Here is a 22,234-nt window from a genome sequence, read left to right on the forward strand (position 1 = left end):
ATCTGTCTTCAGTGTGAGATCTGCAGTGCTTTGCCTTTGAATTGCGTGCAGGGCAGAATTCTTTTGAAGTTTTGAGAGTGACGAAATAACTGAAACTGTATTTGAGACGAAAACTGGTTGAAAGTCTATACCTTATAGAGCTGCAGTACTTCAGAGGCAGAGCAGCAAAATGCTCCACCTTTTTTTAAGACATTTTCACTTGTGTCTCAAAGTGCATACTTTTCTTTAATTTGTTGTAAGCTTGTCTTTTTATTATTGTTTCATTAAAATTGCATGAATATTGTGTGAATTATATTAAGAAGATGCATGCATGAGCATTTGTAATTTTTACGTGAATCAAGTGTAAATATTTGTATTATGTTGAGTAAGAATAAAACTTTAATGCATGCATAATGGTTTGTCCTTGAATCAGTGTTCTTGTTAGTGCTATTTTCTGTTTATTTCACTTAAACCATTCACAATGTTCTCTTTTTTTGTATGTCATACCTATGCAGCATTAATTTTTGCAACAAATCCCCATTTGCATACATGTATGTTGGAAGACACATTTGATTCGAAATGTATGTGATAATTCACTATTTATTCTACTGAGGGCTTGAATCTCATATTTATTACTTAGCATAAGCTGAAACTGGTGTGTTGCAGACACTTTGAAAAAAGAGAACTGTACTATAGGCCTATGGTACACGTTTGGTTTAAGTGAAAAAAAAAATACATTAGTAATTTGATTAAAACACTCCAGTTCTCAAATAAAACACACACTTTTTTATTTTTTAATGGCATTTCTGTCTGGGAAACTGAAGTTTAGAAGGAAAAATAGTTTTGAATCTTTATTTCAGTCTTATGTTAACCCAAATCATTGATAGTTGTTTCACCCAGTGAGTGCCAATATTTTGATATTATAATTTCATATTTAAAATGAAGAGAGATACTGAATGGCTTTGTTATTTTGAAATTGAAAGTTCCATCTGTTCATTGAACTGTATAGTTTTAATATTATGAATTTATATGCTCTTTGCAGTTAATGATATAAACTTTAATGTATTATGAAGAAATTAAATAAAGTAATTGCTTATTCTCTGGCTGCAAGGTTGTCCTTAACACTTGGGCTAAGTGTGGGTAAAGGATTGAACATTCAATTAAAGTTAAAGCTATGTGCTCAGTTTTCTTTGGGAACTGGATGTTAAAAGTGTAATATTTTGAAATATAGAAGTTACAAACACATTTTCAGATGGAAAGTACATAGTTTTACCATCGGGTGAATTACATATCAGAGATGTAGGACCTGAAGATGGTTACAAATCATATCAGTGTCGTACAAAACACAGACTTAGTGGAGAAACACGACTAAGTGCAACAAAGGGCCGTCTTGTCATCACTGGTGAGTATCAGTTAAGCAATATCTTTTACAATCAACTGTTGCGAACATAGGGAGAGGTCTCGGAATTCACGTATTTGGCCAATTGAATCTGTGAGCAGTTGTCTATTATACATATTGCTTTGCATTTATACAATTTTGTCATGTTGCAAAAGAGGATTTGCTTTTGATAGTAATTTTAGTGGAAGGTAGTTTCTAAGAGCCTATTGGATTTTGAACGGAATCTGATTTTTTTTTTAATTATCCAACAAAGTATTATAATTGTCCTTAAACGCATTTGAATGAACGATGGAGCCAACAATCTTTCCATTCTTCTCTCTATGTACCAACAGGAAGAGATAAGGTATCAAATACAGGTCATTGCAGTTGCTGACTTTAGTAAGGTGAGCAGGATGGGTCAGACAGCAGGGGCATGGGGCAGGATGTAGGTTATGTAATCACTGTAACATGAGGTTAAATGCGCAGCCATTGAAAATTTAGTTGTTGCAAATCCCTCACAAAAATAACAGTATATCTACAAGAAGTGTGCTACAATCCATAGGTTACGTACTCTCCTGTACATACCATTTCTGTTTTACAGTCTTGGCAGTATTTAATATTTTAGTCTCTGAAACCCACACAGTCACTGCTGAACTGCTACCGTGACTCAGCAGTGAGCTTGAAAACTTATATATTGTTTTAGGATTGTAGGAGACCACTCACCAAACTCAAAAGAATTGAGTTGTCAACAGACAAAATGCAAAAGAGAAATAACATTTGCAAGCTTTGTCGAGATAGGGTACAAATACACACACACACAGACACACACACACACACACACACACACACACTCTCTCTCTCTCTCTCTCTCTCTCTCTCTCTCTCTCTTACCTGTGCCCCTACATTATGCCAACACAAAGCAAGGGCACAGGTGTGTGTGTGTGTGTGTGTGTGTGTGTGTGTGTGTGTGTGTGTGTGTGTCACTTTGCTTTTGGTGAGTGATCTTCTTTACTCCTAATTTATTTACATTCTACCAGAACTGTCCTACATATTTACATACTATTTTAATTTATTTTTGCACATTACCTAATGTTTTGATCCCTTATCTCTTTATCTATAGTAAGCAGACATAGGTCATTTGTTTTTAATTTGCTACAAAGTTTACTTGTAAGTAAATTTAGTTTAAATTAAAGACAGAAAAAAGTAGAAGTAGAAATATCATCAATTTAATACATGGCAATAGATCATTAAATACATACAAAACTTATAAAATGTTGTAGTTTTCTGAAACGTTTTTTTCAGTAATAAGATAATGAGGTTAGTAAATCTGAGAAGCTAGAATTGGTATGAAGTGCAGTTGCGAATGCTGACATATGGGAAGGAAATGCTGTGAGAAGAAAGGAAAGATCAGTTATTTACTTTCTCTTTCTGCTCTCCTCTTCCAAATCACTTTTCTCTTACCTACTTCTTGCTGGTAGCTTTCTTTGTACCAAAAGGAAAACTATAAAATGGTGAGACTTTATTACTGTCTGGTACTTATTTTCAGAAAGCAAAAGTCTTGCTGATAGGCACATATAGAAAAGTACATGATCCTATCCTAGATTTTGGAATTATTTGTAAATTCCTCATTTGGGAGAGAGGGTAGGTTAAAAGGAAAGGCGGATTGCTTAGACTCCCACCTTTTGTGTGTGTCTGTCATGTGTTGTTCCCTGTTTTACCATTTATAGTTCCATTTCTTCAATTTTCTCATTTACTAGAGTAAAGATTGGCAGCTTCCAAATAATAATGAACCTTATAATTTTTGTTTGTGTTTTTTGATCTACTGCCATTGGATAAGCAGATAATAATTTTATCTGAATGTGGTTATAGTTTCTGTCTGCACACTGAGTTTTACTTCCGTGTGATCATGGCATTAAAATAAACACTGAAAATTGCTGCAGCTATGTATTGAGTGGGGAAAATGTTTTCCTTTAATTTGAATTATTAGAATATGATGATAATTTGTGTAGACTGTAGTATTTTCTGTTTAGCAAGAATTCCATAAAGGCAGCATCTGACATTAAGAGCACTTCCTGTTTTTGTTTGCAACTTTAAATCTAACTCTCTCAAATATCAGTACTCGTGAGCAGTTGACATAATGGTTGGTGAAAATGCTACAGCAAGTTGTTAGCATTCGTATATGAATATTTTAGAACAGTTGTATAAGAAGTGAAATACAGTTGACCAGAAAAGAGTTTTGTAGTAAGTCATAGCCAAATTGGTTGTTATTTGTTCATGACTGATAAGTCATCAGCTTCTTCTAAAAATAGTTACTTCCACTCACAACTGAGTGATACATTACTTAACTCTTACTTAATATATTGACAAATTGTGATGGCTAGCAGTTACTAAAAAGTATTTATTGGTTTTTAAATAATTGTATAAATCTATACTTGAGCAACAGGAGGTATAAATAGTCAGCTAATACATTTAAAGGATAGGAAAGTAACCCAAATAACTGTTTCACCAGTAAAGAGTCATATTTTTTGCAAAGTTTTTAAATATCACTCATATTCTATGTTTATGCATTGTGTCAGCTGTAGAGAGTATTTAGTGTTCTAAAGTGTTCAAAGTGTGGTGTTAATAACTTACTGTACGTGTTGGCCACATTATTTTCCAGCTGCTAATTGTTGGGGATTGTATGTAAATTTTATTAACTGATCATTTTAAATTTTACATTTCTGATCTTTGATTTGTAAAGTAATGTATAATGCATGACTACAAATAAATAACAGTGTTTGAAATAAGTTTGAAAATATTTTCAGAACACATTTAAGTGCTTAAATATTTGTACTTGTTGCCTGAATGTTGGGATAGGGTACCCCTGTTTACAAATGGGCACTGTTGCCAGATTTTTTTTTTTTTTTTTTGCCATGTTCGAATAGATGGAAATGCTACAGAAAATTATCAGAAACATTTTTTATAGTCCAAATTTACCAACTCACTGTTTGTAAAATTATCCACTTTCCTCTTGCTCTTCTACTCCATTTGTGGAACACAGCACCAAAGGTAAGTGTGAAGTTTCCAAAAATGATACACACTAGCAAATCTGGTTCTTTAATTGTATAAAGAGAAGTCATATATTAAGCATGTGTATAAATCGCAGTCACAATCACAATCACAAATCCACAATTTTGATTTGGCAATATTATTCAGTTTGTGGAGGATGAAAAGAAATTGTGGTCAAAAAGAAGACTTTTCTATTTTGTAGTTTTTTTATTGTTTATTTACATCTTCAGTATGTTGGTACTGTTTTGATACCAAGGAGCTAATTAGTAATGAAGTTGTGGGTCATCCAAGTTTAGTAAAGGCAAAATTTTACAATAGATGAACAGTGGTCTTAAACTGTGAAAAATACAATAATATCTGTGATGATGTAGGCTTTATAAAGCTATGATCTGAACTGCAGAAACATGGTAATAGACATGTACTTGCATTCCGGAATGAAAGTGCTACATTCTCTGATGACGACAGGCCAGAGCCAAACTGTAATCCAAACAGGTTTCTTACTCTTGATACTGCGTACAGAGAATGTACCCAGGAACAAGTTATAAGGTTGGTGACAGAAAGCTCATCAGTTGTAAATTGGGGAACGTTTAATCTTAATGGGGGAAAGCTTCACACTAATGATAGGGAGGGGGGGGGGGGGGGGGGGAGGTGACTAACTAGGGGACTAGAGGATATTTCGATTTATTTGAGGAACCTCCCACATGTTTGGGTAGGGTGTTCATAAGTTGGCTATGAAACATTAAAAATCAGGATTATACTGATTGGACAGTTATTGAATTACAGTTCACTGATACAGTTTATGACTGAAGAAGTCTGAATGCAGACCTCTTTACTAACTAGCCTATATACTGGTCCAATGTATTTTTGATTCATACCAAGTCACACTAAAGGATGAGACTGATGTTAAACAAATATTGTTATCCACAGAACTTAATAAACTGTGTCACTTCAGACAGATAGTTTTCTTAAACATTAACTATTCTGAGGCAGTAGTTCAGAAATCTGTTTGTTTTCCCTCTACTTTGGCCCCTTTTCCTCATTAACAATAAATTGATCAAATATTGTTGTTTCATCACCATCATTATCATCATTATTGTCATCTTAGTTTTCTTCTAGTATGAATTATCTTCTTATTGCCCATCTCTGAAGGAGCAGACATTGTCAAATATTTAATCATACTGATTGACCATTTGTGGCAGTCCTATCACATTTAGTGTTGTTGCTTTTTGTAGTTTCACCTATTCTCATCCCTGGTGTTTTATTTATGCTTCCCAGTTCTTTGATCCCTTGCAGTGTGAACTCTGAGGACTGAAGATCTTATTCATAATTGGATGGATTTCCAGCATGCTTGGTTAATAATGGGACAAAGTTCGCTGTTTTCTACATCAGAATTATTTATAATTATTGTAGTTCTGTCTGTCTCTCCCACAGAATAAAAATAAACACAGAAACTGTTCCATAAGTATCTTCCCAACATTTTACATTTACTTAGAAATGTGAGCAAGTTTATCTGATACACTAAATTCATGTATGATATTACCTGTTATGAACTTCGGGTTGTTGTGTTAAATACTGCATTTGTTTCCCTTGATTAGTTAACATGACCAAACTACTTTAATTAACATGTTTAGTTGTGAGTGTTATTGGCTGGACTATTAATGAGTAATGCATGGAAATTTTGTGGTCAGTAAGAAGTGGTAAGGATTCGGTTTTTTTGAATGAAGATGCAGGATTTATTGGACACTGTCATAAATGGGTGTCAGTTACCATGGTTTATTAGCAATTTACTTTTTGGTCAATCTGGCTTTGCTACGGAACATTTCTTTTTGTAACAGAAAATAATATTTGTTTCATACTCCTCAAAAACAGAAATATACAACAGTAATCCATAACACTAACATATTAACAAAAATATAAAAAGAAAGAAAATCACTTCCCTTTGATCAACAGTGGCATTCTAACTCACTTATATGTTGTTGAAGCATACACTGCAATGATTACATGGAGTTTATTATTGATGACAAAATTTTGTTTAATGTTTACATAAAGTTAGTAACTTTCAATGTCCCTGTATATGTAGCACTATTGTTTTATGCATATGCTGGATATATATTACATCTATTGCTTGACAAAGATGGAAAAATGACTTGAAGTTGGAAGAATTAGTGTGATCAAAGACAGTAATTTCATTCTTTATAGTTCGTAATGGAACACTGTTTATTTACAGTGTATTTTGAGATAAAATTGAAATGTGCTAATGGAGAATAAGTAGGAAGCAGGTATCCCTTTTTGTATTTCTTCTGGTAGAACCTGTTGGGAGCTCAGTTCCAAAATTTCCAACTACTGATGATGTAAGGGGATTCAAAGCCAGACTTGGGCACAACTGCACCCTGATGTGTCCAGCTCAGGGTTTCCCCGTCCCAGCATACAGGTAAGAGATCATAACTTGATTTAAGCTGTTGGGATTCTTTGCAGAGCCTGTAGGAGCTGCTGCCCCCAAGGTTCCATCTCTTACAAAAATATACACATCAGAAAAATTTGTTAGATCAGCTTTTTCAATCGTGTGCCCAGCTCAAGGGTATCCACCACCTAGTTATAGGTAAGCACAGTAAACTGCATTTTAAGTGCTGTTCTCTTATATTCAGAGTTCTTATCGTATCTAATGTTCAGAGTATTTGAAAGAGGGAGAGAAGCGTTTAGAATTATTCATTGAGGATATTATACCTTCATTGGCGAGCTTGAAGAGTTTGAGACAGAATACAGGAATAGATCAAAACCAGAATCAGTTGTATATAATATATACAGCAATCATATTATGAAAAGGATAGTTACTACTCACCATATAGTGTATATGCTGAGTTATAGATATGCACAACAGAAAGAATGTCAGAAAGTGTGGTTTGGCCAATAAGGCCTTCGTAGGAAGTAGACAAAACACACACACACACACACACTCACACTCACACAAATGTAGCTTACATGTGCATGACCACAGTGTCTGGCTGCTGAGGCCAGACTGTGAGCAGCAGTGCGTGATGGAAGAAGCAACTGGGTGGTGGAGGTACGGAGGAGACTGGGACGGGGAGGGATAGCAGGGTGGAGTGGGGGATGGTAATGTGCTGCTTGTGGGAGCAAACAAGGATGAGGTTGAGAGAGGGTAGGCCAGCTGTGTTCATTTGCATTAGATGGAGGGCAGGGGAAGGAAGGGCGGGGTTGTAGAAAATGAGAGACTTAAAAAGACAGTTGGTGTGTTTGTGGAACAGAGGGCTGTGTAGTGCTGGAATGGGAGCAGGGAGGTGTCTAGATGGGTAAGGACAATGACTAATGAAGGTTGAGATCAGGAGGGTTATGGGAAAGTAGGATATATTGCAGAGAGAATTCCCACTTGTGCAATTCAGAAAAGCTGGTATTGGTGGGAAGGATCCAGACGACACAGGCTGTTAAGCAGTCATTGAAATGAAGAGGATCGTATCAGGGGGCGTGCTCAATAACGGGGTGGTCCATCTGTTTCTTGGCCTCAGTTTGTCGTCGTCCATTTATGTTGACAGACAGCTTATTGGTTGTCATGCGCATGCAGAATGCAAGTTGTAGATCACCCAACTGGTTTTTCAGGTAGCCCTGCCTTTAATGGGATAGGTGATGCTTGTGACTGGATGGGAGCAGTTGGTGATGGGAGGATGAATGAGACAGGTCTCGAGTATAGGTCTATTACAGGTCTATGAGCCATGGGACAAGGGGTTGGGAGAAGGGGTTATGTAGGGATGGATGATAATATTGTGTAGGTTTGGTGGGGAGCGGAATACCAGTGTGTGAGGGATGAGAAGCACAGTGAGTAGGACTTTCCTCATTTCATGGCATGATGAGAGGTAGCGAAACCCTAGTGGAGAATGTGATTCAGTTGCTCCAGTCCTGGGTGGAACTGAGTCATGAGGGGAATGCTCTCCTCTGGCCGGATGGTGGGACTTTGTGAGGTGGTGGGTGACTGGAGAGATAAGGCAAGGGAGATCTGTTTTTTGTACAAGGTTGGGAGGTTAATTAACACCTGTGAAGGCCTTGGTAAGACTTTCAATATATTTCGAGAGGGACCACTCATCACTACAGATGCAATGGCCACCGGTGGCTAGGCTGTATGGAAGGGACTTCTTGGTATGGGGTAGTTGGCAGCTGTCAAGGAGGAGATATTGCTGTTGGTTGATAAGTTTGATATGGACAGAGGCACTGACATAGCCATCTGTGAGATGGAGGTCAGCATTGAGGAAGGTCACTTGTTCCATTGAGTAGGAGCAGCTGGAGTGAGTGGGGAAGAAGGTCTTCAGTTTCTGGAGGAATGTGGATAGGGTGTCCTCACCCTCAATACAGATCATGTGGATGTCATCAGTGAACCTGAACCAGGTTTAGGGCTGTGGGTGTTTATAAAGGATTCATCTAGATGGCCCATAAATAGGTTGGCATAGGATGGTCTCATTTGAGTGCCAGAGCCGTAACCCAGATTTGTTTGTAGTTAATGTCTTCAATGAAGAATTAATTGTGGGTGAGGATGTAGTTGGTCATGGTGACTAGGAAGTAGATTGTAGGTTTTGTTCAGTAGAGATAAGGCCATGGGCACTGGGAATGTTAGCGTAAATGGAGGTGGCATCAATACTGACGAGCAGGGCACCGTGTGCTAAAGGGGCAGGAACAGTGGAGGAAATGGTTGGTATCTTTTATACTGTAGGGTTCACTGTAGGTAATAGGTTGAAGGTGTTGGTATATGACGGCAGAGATCCTCGTAGTGGGGTCACAATAACCAGCCATAATGGGGCATCCTGGGTGACTGGGTTTATAGACTTTAGGAAGCATGTAGAAGGTAGGAGTGCAGGGTGCAGGTAGTTGTAGAGGTGAGGAGAGAGATACACATTGGAGAGAGGTTCTGGGATGGGCCTAAGGATTTGAGGAGAGACTGTATTTTCTGTTGGGTTTTTGGAATGGGGCCACTTTGGCTGGGTTTGCAAGTGAATGTATCTGATAGCTGGCTGAGTTATTCTGCCACATAATCCTTGTAGTTAGAAACAACAGTCGTCTTAGCCTTTGTCAGCATGTAGCATTATAAGGTCAGAATCAGTTTGTGGGTGATGGGTTGTGATTCTTTCTGCAGATGAAAGGTTAGTTTACGTGTTGAGGGATTTGGGGAATAATGGTGAGGCAAGGTTCGAGGTTAAGAAAGTCTGGAAAGTTAACAGGGAGTGATTTGTAGCCAGTGATGGAACTTGGAGGGACAGTCAACTGAGTCAGGCAGGGTTCAGCATTGGTCATTGGTTGATTCTGATTGATAGACATTAATTACCCTCCCTACATTGTACTAAAACAAATCTCCCTTGCCTTATCTCTCCAGACACCCGCCACCTCACAAAGTCCCATCATTTGGCCACAAAGGAGCATTCCCTTCTTGACTCAGTACCACCCAGGACTGAATCTACTGAATCACATTCTCTGCCAGGGTTTTGACTAACTCTTGTAGTGCCCTGAAATGAGGAATGTCCTACCCACTATCATTCCCACCCCTCCCACAGTGGTATTATGCCACACAGCAAACCTATACAATATCATCATCCATCCCTATACAGTTCCTGCTTCCAATCCCTGTAGTAGACCTAGATGCACAACCTGTCCCATATATCCTCCCACCACTGCCTGCTCCAGTCCAGTCACAAGCACTACCTATCTCATTAATGGCAGGGCTAACTGCAAATCCAGTCATGTGATCTACAAACTAAGTTACAATCACTGTGCTGCATTCTATGTGGGCATGGCAACCAACAAGCTGCCTGTCCACATGAATGGCCACCCACAAACTGTGTCCAAGAAACAGCTGGATTCATTTCAGAGTCAATGCCTCATGAAGAGGGGGCTTGTGAACTATTAATGGTGATTCATTCTCACATTAAACTAGCTTGCCTCATTGGTGATGCTAGAGAGGGATGGTCTAGTGCTGGCTTATAGTTTCACCCTTTTTCTTCTCTTTCGTCACCATAAACAGCAGTACAAACCTGACCCTGTTCTCTCTCTCTTATCTCTGTGTCACTCATTAGAGTCATCTATGTTAAATAGTAACACTTACGACAGAACATCCACTTCAGCCATGTGCACTTGACACTGTCATTAAATACTCAGTGTGGGAAAAGATCTTTTGGACCAATGAGCTTTGGCAAATGTAGGAACTTCTGAAGATATTTTGCTGCTGGAGGCCTGAACGAAACTGTCACATGTGGAGTAGATTCCTCTTAGACACATTGTTATTGGCAACGATTGTCCTGCTTATAGACTGCTGAAACATCTGACAGGTTATCACACTTATAATAAGTTGAAGAGGGGCCAATTTGGATGTGTTGTAATTTTTTAAGAGGGTACTTACGGAAGGCTTGCTGGATCTATTAAGGTCAAATAAGTTTCCACAGGTTCTGTTAATTTGCTCCATCTCGTTCTGACAGCTGTATACTTGCTATATCATCGTAAATATTATGAAAGGACAGATGACACAGTGATGCAATCCATGCTATCACTGATCAATTTCTTCACAGAGCATTTTGAGAACTGCAGTTCAGTTACTCATTTTGTTTCCTTCAGTGTATCACAACGTTCTCATGATATGGCCTCATAGTAAAGTAGCACTGTAACAGCCAGTGGATTACCCACACTGGTGTGCATTTCTATATTATGTGTGCTAATGAGATGGAAAGTAATATTAAGATATTTTTCATGCCTGTACTTGTTGAGCACAAGGCAAATTGATGTGGCAGTATCTCTGGTTTCCAAACTTTACACACTACCACTGAGAGCTGTGATAACTATGTGAATGACATAAAACAAATAGATCTTAGACACATTATCAATGGTGAATCAATGTTTGGAGAATGGGCACAAAATAAATCTTGAAAAGGTGACACTTCTGACCCATGTGTCATTGTATTAAGATTTAATGATAAAATAGACAGCTGAGGTTCATCTGCAGTGCATTAATTTTACAGAAAGAAGCATTAAAATGTAGAACTGAATTGTGGATGTTGGACACCAAATGAAAGCAATAGAAGGATGTTCAGTGATTAGAAGAAAATAGGATTGGTAGTGTTGAAGGTGACACTGCTGCTTCTATTCATTGTGAACCCACAGTATTGTGCAAGTGACATGTACTGCCTGGCTTCCCCTCCTTACTCATACATACGTTTGGCCCACCTGTGGAATGTTCTGGTGTTTGCTGCTCCTCCCTGAAAGAAAGATACTGTGTCATTAAGATTGATAGCTTCTAGATGATGGTGGTGCTGACAGCTGTCAAAATTTTATTCCCTCAGGAACACAAATATGGCAGAGTAAGATTTCAAGAGAAAACATGTGAGGGTAGCAAGGTATGTTTTCTGCTGGTGTGCATGGAGTTGGGATTGAGCATTGTTAATGTTAGAGTGGCAAAGGGATTGCTTCCATATCACATAAAATGTCTGGTTACCTATAGCATCTCCTTTGAAATGTGTAAATCCAGCTAAAGACTTTTAGCTATTTGCCCAATAATTTTAGTGGAGTGAGTCAGTGAATCTTCCACAGACATAATAATAGTCTTATGACTCCCTGAGCTTGCAATATATCGACCCTACTGAGTACATCTGGCTTGCTTGCAAGTGGGATCCACACAGTTTTATGCATTTGCAACAAATCTCAATTGTTAGTGAATGGCTGTTGAATGATCATGCATTGGCATTGCTCCCCATTATTTACATATGTTCCGAAGTCTGTTTCATAATTCTTACTAATTTCATCAGAATAAAACTCAGTAAAGATGTGTCACCAATCCAGTTGATCATCATTCTAGTTATTCATAACTATGACAGTCTCTGATTGTGCGATATTCAAAAGAACATCTGTTTGGCAAATTTGTAGTTTTGAGGCAGAGTAGTGATAACGGTGTCTGTTAACTTGGATGTGTCAACCAGTCACAATGAAGCTTGAGAGACTTAAGTGATTTGTAACAACTTCAAATATATTTTTGATTGTTAGCTGTATAATGATTTTTTATGAGATATGTAGGGAACTCTGGGTGCATAGTCTGTTACTTTGTTCAAATAATTTGTTAATGGCAAAGTTGCAGAATTTAGCCACATTATGGATACCCTCACATTGCGATAGCTGTTGATTATAGGGATTACTTGTGAGTATCCTAACAACAAAAAACCTGCATTTGCTTTCCACTATATCTGGAGGCACCTAAGCAACAGATGGTGCAAGTTGAGGAGTGTTACGGGCATTTGGGACTGTTCAAAAAGTATCCAATTTTGTATATAAAATCCATTTTTATTCAGATATACCGTATTTACTCGAATCTAAGCTGCACTCGAATCTAAGCCACACCTGAAAAATAAGACTAAAAAAAAATAAATAAATAAAAAAGCCCGAATCTAAGCCGCACCTGAAATTTGATCTCGAAATTCAAGGGGAGAGAAATGTTTTAGACCCCACCTCCAAATCGAAACAAAGTTGGTCCATTGTAATATGAGACACAATTTAGGTCGAATTAATGACGATACAGCTACAGTAGTTTGGTTCGAGTCGTAAGCGTAGCAGTTAAGCTTTACCATGTGCATTTATACTGGTACCCTTCCTTTTTCACATGCTTCATCTGGTTTGAATTGATTGCTTATTTTTCTTTGATCTGATAAGTGCCATTCTCTGTGTTATACTATGTGTTTATGTCACTCTAAGCTGAAAATGCATTACTGTACACTGTGTCATGCATTGTTTGTTGCATTCCGATAATGAGTGTTTACAGCCTGTTGCCGCTCACGGCATGGCTTGCTTTTATGCATGCTACAGCCGCTTACAATTATATATATATAAAAAAATAAAAAAAAGAGGAATTGTCTCATTAGCGAAACAGTGGCAAGAGACTACTATTTGTTGTTTGTTGTTACTTACACTGCTGCCTTCTTTGATAATGATCAACAAGAACCAAATAATATACTGCTTATGATAGAAGATGTTCTGAACGAGCGTTTAGCGAAAATTTTTCTCCATTTGAAAATCTTTGCAGACACCTCTTTAGTACATTACATTCTGCACAGAAATTAGAGTCATCTTAGATTTAAAAATCTAGTCAATTGCCGTGCTTCATTTCTGACTGTATCACTATTGGGCATAAGAATAATACGAATATAAACATGACATGATATGTATATTCTTCCGCGTTTGCTGTTGTCTCACTCTAGTTTTGTAGTTTATTAGGCAGGCAGGATTTAAATGAGATAGCAGCAAACACGAAAGAATGCATGTAAAAATGTTTGTAGTAGTATTATTCTTATGGTGAAGAGACTACTGCATGTGACTCACAATTAATAAAAGTTCCTCTTAGCAACCATCTCTTCTCACAGGTAGGGAGAAAATTCAGAACGTAGAGTTGGCCATATTGACAAACATCCCAAACAGTCTCGCCAGTCGGATTTTCGTAGTACATTGAAATGCTGCTACATTGAAAGATGAACAATATGGAATTTGTATTTACTTCGTTGGATAATGTATGAAAATGCAGTGGTTGAAACTCAGGACGGAGAAAAAATAGCTCGTCTTCCACCTTTTTTTAAAATTTATTTACTGACGCAGAGGTTTTGTCGCCAGTATTTATCTTTGTGCCTGCAAAGCATGCGTGTGTAGCGCTACATATATTCGACTGCAGAAGTTAGTTGTGGCAGCACCTACCAATAATTTTCAGAACTTCCACTTACTTTGCACTCAATTCTAAGCCGCAGGCGGTGTTTTCGATTACAAAAACCAGAAAAAAAAGTGCAGCTTAGATTCGAGTAAATGCGGTAATTGTTTGACTCTAGTCACCTTCGAAGTAGTCCTCTTCATGTTCTACACACCTCTCATAATGCTGCTGACACTGCCGGAAGCACCACTGAAAATCCTTTTTTGGTATGATCTGCAGCTGCTACATCAAATTTTGCTTAATGTCTTCCCTGTACTGAAATCTGGTCCCTTTTTGGGGTCTTTCCATTTTAGGGAAAAGTCAGAAGTCATTCAGTGTTAGGTCAGGGGGAGAGGGGTGGGGGGGCTGACAAACAACAGACATGTTAAAAAAAAAGAAAACCAACTCTGAATGAGTTCAGAATGATGAGTGGGTGGGTTATTGTGATCAAGGTGCCAACTTACTGCTGCCCACAAGTCTGGCTGTTTGATTCTCACTGCTTTAAGAAGGCGATGCAGAACCTCTTGATTAAACCCCTTGTTGACATTAGTACCTTCCGGGGTGTACTCATGATGACCATGGCAGTGGAGTCTAAAAAGACAGTCAGCATGACTTTCTCATTTCTGCAGACCTGCCTCACTGTTTTGGGTCTCAGGGATGATGAAAGTGACTGGAAATTTGTTTCTGAGACATACCCATAAAACCAGAACTCATCACAAGTGGTCACTATGTTAAGAAAGTTGGGATTACTCTTTACAGTATCCAACATGCCCTGTGTGATTGCCAAACGAAGTTGCTTCTGCTCAGTTGTTAGCAACTTTGGCACAAATTTTGCTGAGATCCTACTGAGGTCCAAATGCCCATTATAATGGAATGAATGGATCCAGAATTAATTTTGTCTGTAAGTCCTCTGATTGTGATTCATCTCTCGTGTGTCACCAGGGCCCTCAAATGGTCAGTAATGACCTCATTAGTGGATGTTTAGGGCCTACCTGAACGTGCTTCACTCTTCACTGCTGGTGGCCAGCTCTGAAGTGGTTGTACCACACCTTTACCTGTGTCGTACCCACTGCTTAATTCCCAAATACTAATCGAACCTTTCAGTGTGTTTCAACATGAGAATTGCCGAGCTTAAAACAAAATTTGATGCAGTGACATTGTTTTACTTTTTCTGTCATTTTGCCCACAGCACAAATTTTGATGACTCCCCCTTACATTTGTTCACTTGATATCAGATAGCTGGCACCTGACTGTTTTTGCAACCATGAAAACAGTCAGGTATGCACTCTGTGCATTCCTGCAAATGTGTAGAGTGCACACACATTGATACCATTGTTGATTTCTACAATAAAAAATAAGGTCAGACACTTTTTGAGAAGCCTTCATTTTTAACACTATATTAAAATGCAATATTATCAGAATGAGCCTCTAGCATTAAGGTACAATGAGGGTGAAGTGAAGATTATCATTACGCATATTTTCACAAATGCAGGCTGTACGGCGTATGTTACTTGAGAAGACAAGCACTTCAACAACAGCAACATGAAATTTTAGGTTTGTAAGAAACTCATATTTATGCTGTTCTTATTGCTACCTCTTTGTTTCATAAGAAGTTCCAGTGTTCTCAGTCCATCGGTTTAGAAAAGAGACTTGCAGCTTACGGTTTTCAAAATATCAGTGATACTCAATCGAAAATTTAAGTTTTGAGCATGCAAGAATGTCTTGATGTTTGTATTTTCATTTTTTATTTACCTTATGGATCATATATTATACATTGATGTTCATATTTGTAAGTTTCATTTATCCTGTCGACCATATATTGTACAAAAAGTACTCATAATATTGGAAAAGCCATTTTTCAGTAAGAAAATTACACAGTGAGAATGGAAACAGAAAAATTGCTCATTGATGAATGCACTAATACACAGAGTATACGAACAAATGAATATGAGCAACTAAGAAATATATACGTAATGGATTGTCACTTTAAATATTATACAGATGTGCTCACTGATGAATAAACTCAAATAATATACATGCATTGAATATGTGCAACTAAGAAATATATAGGCAAATGGATTGCTGCTTGAAAATTTACTCAAATGTTCACTGGAATACAGAAATAATGAATCTGGATTACAGAAGGAGAATAATATTTAAAAATACATGAAACATGAAACTGACTATTTAGAATGCACAGACAATGAAATTCATGTGTAATGAAAGATGAACATCCATAAAATGCATTAAAAAGTTTGATAAATGTAACAGAAACATACTTGTATACTGTAGAATTATAGGTTAGTATTTTGCCTACAAATGTTCTACATTTAATCACAGTATTATCCAAAGGACACAGAAGTTCAAGTTTGGCAACTGGATTTATTTCAGACTGAAGTAACACTTCCAGCATTGGAATTTTATTTCTCATTGATTGGACATTATGATGCAATGCAACATATGGTTGACTTTGTGGCTTCACAGTTAATTAATTCTTTTTCTGAAGGCATTTCTGACAAAGCACCCTAAAAAATTGCAGATTTGTTGTTTTTGTGTGTGGCATCTTGCAGGAAATTTTCAGTAGATGAGATGATTGTGAGTGATTGCCACTGTTATGCTTTTTCTGACACTTCTGTTGTGTTCGGTCTAACCCATTTCATAATTTGTGTCTGATTGGTTATTTTGAAACTTGTGATAGTTTTCTTCAGGATATGATTTTGTAGTTTTTCTGCTAGTTGGTTTTCCCCAACATACTGAAATGTAGCCCATGAACTGTATGAAATCTTGTTCCTAAAATGTATGTATCAATCATCCCAATATAATGAAAGGTGGAACATATTTCTGAGATTAGTTTGCTTGTAATGCAAATTTCTTGGTTGATAAAGGACCAGGAAGGCCACAAACAACAGATTGGAAGTATTAGATTATGTGGTGTGTAAGAGTGTAAAAATACTTGAGCTAGCCATTGTGTGATTCAACAACAGCACAGAGTTCAGGTTCGATGATCATATAACGGACACAGTTTACCCTATAAAGCCTCGAAATATAAATGTAAGATAAGACGAGAGATCAAAACTCGCAAAACAGTGGAGGCTCTGAACTATGGACAGACAAGTTAAGAAGCTTGTTACTTGCTCAGTATCACCTGTATTTGATCAGTTGTGATGTACATCCTTATACATTACACTCTGTTTGATAATTATTGATATGCTTTGCATGTTTGTTTTAGAAGAGGAAATTAGTATTTACATAGTCTTAATCTGCATAAACTCTGAAGCATAATTATTTCCCTGTTTAGCTTCTTTAAATAAGCCTGTGAATCATGCCTAAAACCTGTTTCTTCTTGCTACAGAGCCAGTGAGTAGCTCTGGTCCCCGTGTTGCATCGACAGCAAAGTTTGATGTGATTCAACGACCAGTTGGCAAGAACTTTGCATTGATGTGTCAGGCACAGGGGTACCCCATCCCAATTTTTCGGTTAGTGTTTATTTCTCAATCAGATTAAAGCTTCAACAGATGACTACAATTCTTGTCCTTTCTATGAAGTACTCTAAATCTTATTTCTATTGCTTTAAGTTCACTTTTATTGTTATTTTAAGCAAAAATATTGGAAAGCACAAGAGACTTAATCCGTTTCCCCCACTGCAGTCTTTATAGACTCTTTTTTCCTCCTCAGTAAATGGCCTGTTGTGAAGTAAGGAACAAGTGGAAATCAGAAAACAAAATGATTAAAACATCTGGTGTACATGTTTGTTTATAGTTCTTTGCATCAGAATTTGAAGCAGCAGGTTATTGATGTGTGATTTATTTACATTATTACGAGGGTCACTCCAAAAGAAATGCACACTATTTTTTAAAAAATCCATCTTTTATTCTACATATTTGAAAGTTTTACAGTGTGTAGATAATCCTTTAGGAACAATATTTTCATTTCTTCACCTAATTTCCATCCCTGTCAACTGCCTTACTCCATTTTGGAACCAGCGCCCGTATACCAGCATGGTAAAATTCTGGACCAACCTGTTGGAGCGACTGTTTGGGAATGTGTGCAAGGGAGTCATCATCTTCAAACCTTGTTCCATGAAGAGAGTCTTTCAGTTTCCCAAAGAGATCATAGTCACATGGAGCCAGTTCAGGACTGTAAGGTGGGTGTTTCAGTGTTGTCCATTTGAGTTTTGTGATCACTTCCATGGTTTTTTGACTGACATGTGGCCATGCATTGTTGTGTAACAGCAAAAGATCCTGCTTTTGCTGATGTGGTTGAACACGACTCAGTCAGGCTTGAAGTTTCTTCAGTGTCGTCACATATTATACATCAGAATTTATGGTGGTTCCACTTGGCATGATGTCCACAAGCAAGAGTCCTTGGGAATCGAAAAACACTGTAGCCGTAACTTTTCCAGCAGAAGGTGTTGTTTTGAATTTTTTTTTCTTGGGTGAATTTGCATGATGCCACTCCATTGATTGCCTCTTCATCTCTGGTGATAAATGATGGAGCCATGTTTCATCACCTGTCACAATTCTTCCAAGAAATTCATCTCCACCATTCTCGTACTGTTCCAAAAGTTCGCTGCATACCGTTTTTCTTGTTTCTTTGTGAGCCACTGTCAACATCCTGGGAACCCACCTGGCACAAACCTTTTTTAACACCAACACTTTCGGTATTCTGCAAACATTTCCTTCCCCTATCCCAACGTAGTGTGACAATCCGTTCACTGTGACACATCTGTCAGCAGTCACCAATTCGTTAACTCTCTGCACATTGTCTGGAGTGTGTGCAGTACAAGGCCTGCCACTGCGAGGACAATCCTCAATATTGCTGTGCCCGCTTTCATCACATAACCTGCTTGCCCACTAACTGTACTGCGATTGACAGCAGCATCTCCATACACCTTTTTCAACCTCTTGTGGGTGTTTCCCATTGTCTCGTTTTCACAGCACAAGAATTCTATAACAGCACGTTGCTTCTGACGAATGCCAAGTGTAGCAGCCGTCTTGAAGATGTGTTGTGACGGTGCCACTCACGGGAACAGGTTGAACTAAGTTTGAAAACAAGCGGTAAGGATGTATCTACACACTGTAAAACTTTCACACATGCAGAATGAAAATTGTATTTTTATAAAAATAGTGTGCATTTCTTTTGGAGTGACCCTCACAGCACAAAAAATTTTGAAGGGGAGACAGGGAACAAACATTTTCTAGAAGAAACAGCACTTATTAATATATTTTCCAAAGTATTCATTTCAAATGTAAGACCAAGAGGTTCAACAAAACGTTTCTAGCCAGTTTATAATATTGAATATTGATTATCTTTGGCATCTATATCTCTTATCTTCTGAGAGAAGTTTTGTAGCTTTATAGGGTTTGTGGAGAGGTGCAAGACTTGCTTCACATGATAGTGTCTGTCTTGAGTTCTATGTTGTGAAGTTCATAACCATAATAGCACTACATTCTTAGTATATTGCACTCCCTATGTGATATATAAGAAGAACAGTATACTAAGAATTTAGTGCTATTACAGTCATGAACTTTATAACATTGAACTCAACACGGATCCTATCATGTGATGCCAGGCAAGTCTTGCACCTTTCCACAAATCCTATAAAGCTACAAAAGTGTTCTCAGAAGATAAAGTGTAATGGTATTGTGAAGAGGATAGTTGCTACTCACCATATAATGGAGAGATGCTGAGTTGCAGATAGGCACAACGAAAAGAAACACAACTCATACACACATGACCCCACAGTCTCTGACAGACGTTGTCTGGCTTCAGCTGCCAGAGACTGATATGTTGTCTATTTCTGATGAAGGCCTTTTTGGCTGAAGGCTTACTTGCTGACAAGTCTTTTTGTTGTGCCTATCCATGGCTCAACATCTCAGCTATATGGTGAGTAGCAACTATCCTTTTCATAATATTGCTACAATATGTACTGGATTTTCTGTTGGTTGATTTTGCTTCAGAAGATAAAGGACATAATTGCCAAAGATCATGAATATTCACTATTAGAAAGCAGTTTCTCCTTTTTAAAAATCAAATACATTGTCTGGTATGGTGACCTGAACTGGCATTCACACATCTGTATCTCCCATGACAAGCGTTGTCTCAAAGAAACACATGTGCACATATATATTAATCTCTTTAGGGGATTCTAGAGGATAGAAATGTGATCCACGTTATCTCCAAGTCTATTTCCTGAAGGATCTCTGAACAGAAAAATTTATCTTTAAAGAGTACTAATAGACACTATCCAGAAAAGTGTTTGATATGTGGTTTTTGTGCATTATAAGTACATTCTTATATGAAGTGGCATGATTATTTAATATGCTGATCTTCTGGCAAACAGTTTCTGTGAAATATGCCCATGGATAGATGTCAGCCAGCGATAACTACCTTTGTGGATAATTGTTGACTAGTGGCATCAAACCTGATGTATGAGCCATTGATTTGAAGAAATATTCACCTTTCTTGCACCTTTCCACAAATCCTATAAAGCTACAAAAGTGTTCTCAGAAGATAAAGTGTAATGGTATTGTGAAGAGGATAGTTGCTACTCACCATATAGTGGAGAGATGCTGAGTCGCAGATAGGCACAACGAAAAGAAACACAACTCATACACACATGACCCCACAGTCTCTGACAGACGTTGTCTGGCTTCAGCTGCCAGAGACTGATATGTTGTCTATTTCTGATGAAGGCCTTTTTGGCTGAAGGCTTACTTGCTGACAAGTCTTTTTGTTGTGCCTATCCATGGCTCAGCATTTCTGCTATATGGTGAGTAGCAACTATCCTTTTCATAATATTGCTACAATCTGTCCTGGATTTTCCATTGTTTGATTTTGCTTCAGAAGATAAAGGACATAAATGCCAAAGATCATGAATATTCATTATTAGAAAGCAGTTTCTCCTTTTTAAAAATCAAGTACATTGTCTGGTATGGTGACCTGAACTGGCATTCACACATCTGTATCTCCCATGACAAGCGTTGTCTCAAAGAAACACATGTGCACATATATATTAATCTCTTTAGGGGATTCTAGAGGATAGAAATGTGATCCACGTTATCTCCAAGTCTATTTCCTGAAGGATCTCTGAACAGAAAAATTTATCTTTAAAGAGTACTAATAGACACTATCCAGAAAAGTGTTTGATATGTGGTTTTTGTGCATTATAAGTACATTCTTATATGAAGTGGCATGATTATTTAATATGCTGATCATCTGGCAAACAGTTTCTGTGAAATATGCCCATGGATAGATATCAGCGAGTGATAACCACCTTTGTGGATAAATGTTGACTAGTGGCATCAAACCTGATGTATGAGCCATTGATTTGTTGCAATATTCACCTTTCTAGAACTGTTCATGCGAATGTCCTGAAGTCAGTTCCCATTTTAAAGTAATAACACATTTTGTGTGAACTGAATTTTCTGCAAATGACACACTGATAAAAGCACAAACTTTGGACACCTTGATATTTTGAGCAATAGTTTCCCTGTGTACAATACTGCTCTGCTTGTATGCCATGAATATTTGTTTGAGTAATGGAACCTGCTACTGACATTATGTCTGCATTTAACAGCATTTCAACTCATTTGTGAGTGTATAAGGACTTTTTCTTGCCACACACACCGCCTTCACTATTTTGTTGTTAGATGTATGAATGCAGTGTACAAAAGAAATTATAACTGACCATTCATATATAAGGAATAATTGATCATTTGTGTACAAGAAATTAGTTACAGCAATGTATTATAATAATAATACTTTTCAATCTTCAGAACCAATAGGAGCTAAATCTCCAACATTTGTAACTGATCTGAGTAGCAGCTCAATAAAACGTCGTGCAGGACGAAGTTTTGGTTTGCTTTGCCAAGCTCAGGGTTTTCCTGCTCCTTCTTTTAGGTAAGAAAGTGTTTTACAGTCTAGTTGAAGAAGTTGTGTCCATTTTGAAGACCGCTTGATAAGATTTTTGTATGCCCTCAGATTTAACGCTGATACACAATTGTATTTTGACTTGTCATTTTCATTATTTTATTATTTTTAAATTTTTATTGGTGATAAGTGAGGAGTGGCTATTAGAGGGTGGGGGTAGGATGATGGTGAGAGCAGTTTAAGGCATATGAGGA

At 37.6% G+C, this 22,234-nt stretch overlaps 1 protein-coding gene across 24 annotated transcripts in view; it reads left to right on the top strand.

The window, feature by feature from the left end:
- The window catches only part of LOC126278103 (Down syndrome cell adhesion molecule-like protein Dscam2), an 810,453-nt gene that overhangs the window by 304,262 nt on the left and 483,957 nt on the right, over window positions 1-22,234 (top strand). For 14 of the 24 annotated variants that reach the window (XM_049977977.1, XM_049977976.1, XM_049977964.1 and 11 more), the window contains exon 6: window positions 1,232-1,381. In XM_049977977.1, coding sequence (XP_049833934.1) covers window positions 1,232-1,381 — 150 coding nt within the window. Of the gene's footprint in view, window positions 1-1,231; window positions 1,382-6,712; window positions 6,837-17,460; window positions 17,585-21,886; window positions 22,011-22,234 lie in introns of all 24 variants that reach the window. The other 10 variants (XM_049977961.1, XM_049977970.1, XM_049977972.1 and 7 more) reach the window with 3 other exon arrangements.

The sequence above is a fragment of the Schistocerca gregaria genome, chromosome 6 (assembly GCF_023897955.1).
Source record: "Schistocerca gregaria isolate iqSchGreg1 chromosome 6, iqSchGreg1.2, whole genome shotgun sequence".
NCBI classification, from domain to species: Eukaryota; Metazoa; Arthropoda; class Insecta; order Orthoptera; family Acrididae; genus Schistocerca; species Schistocerca gregaria.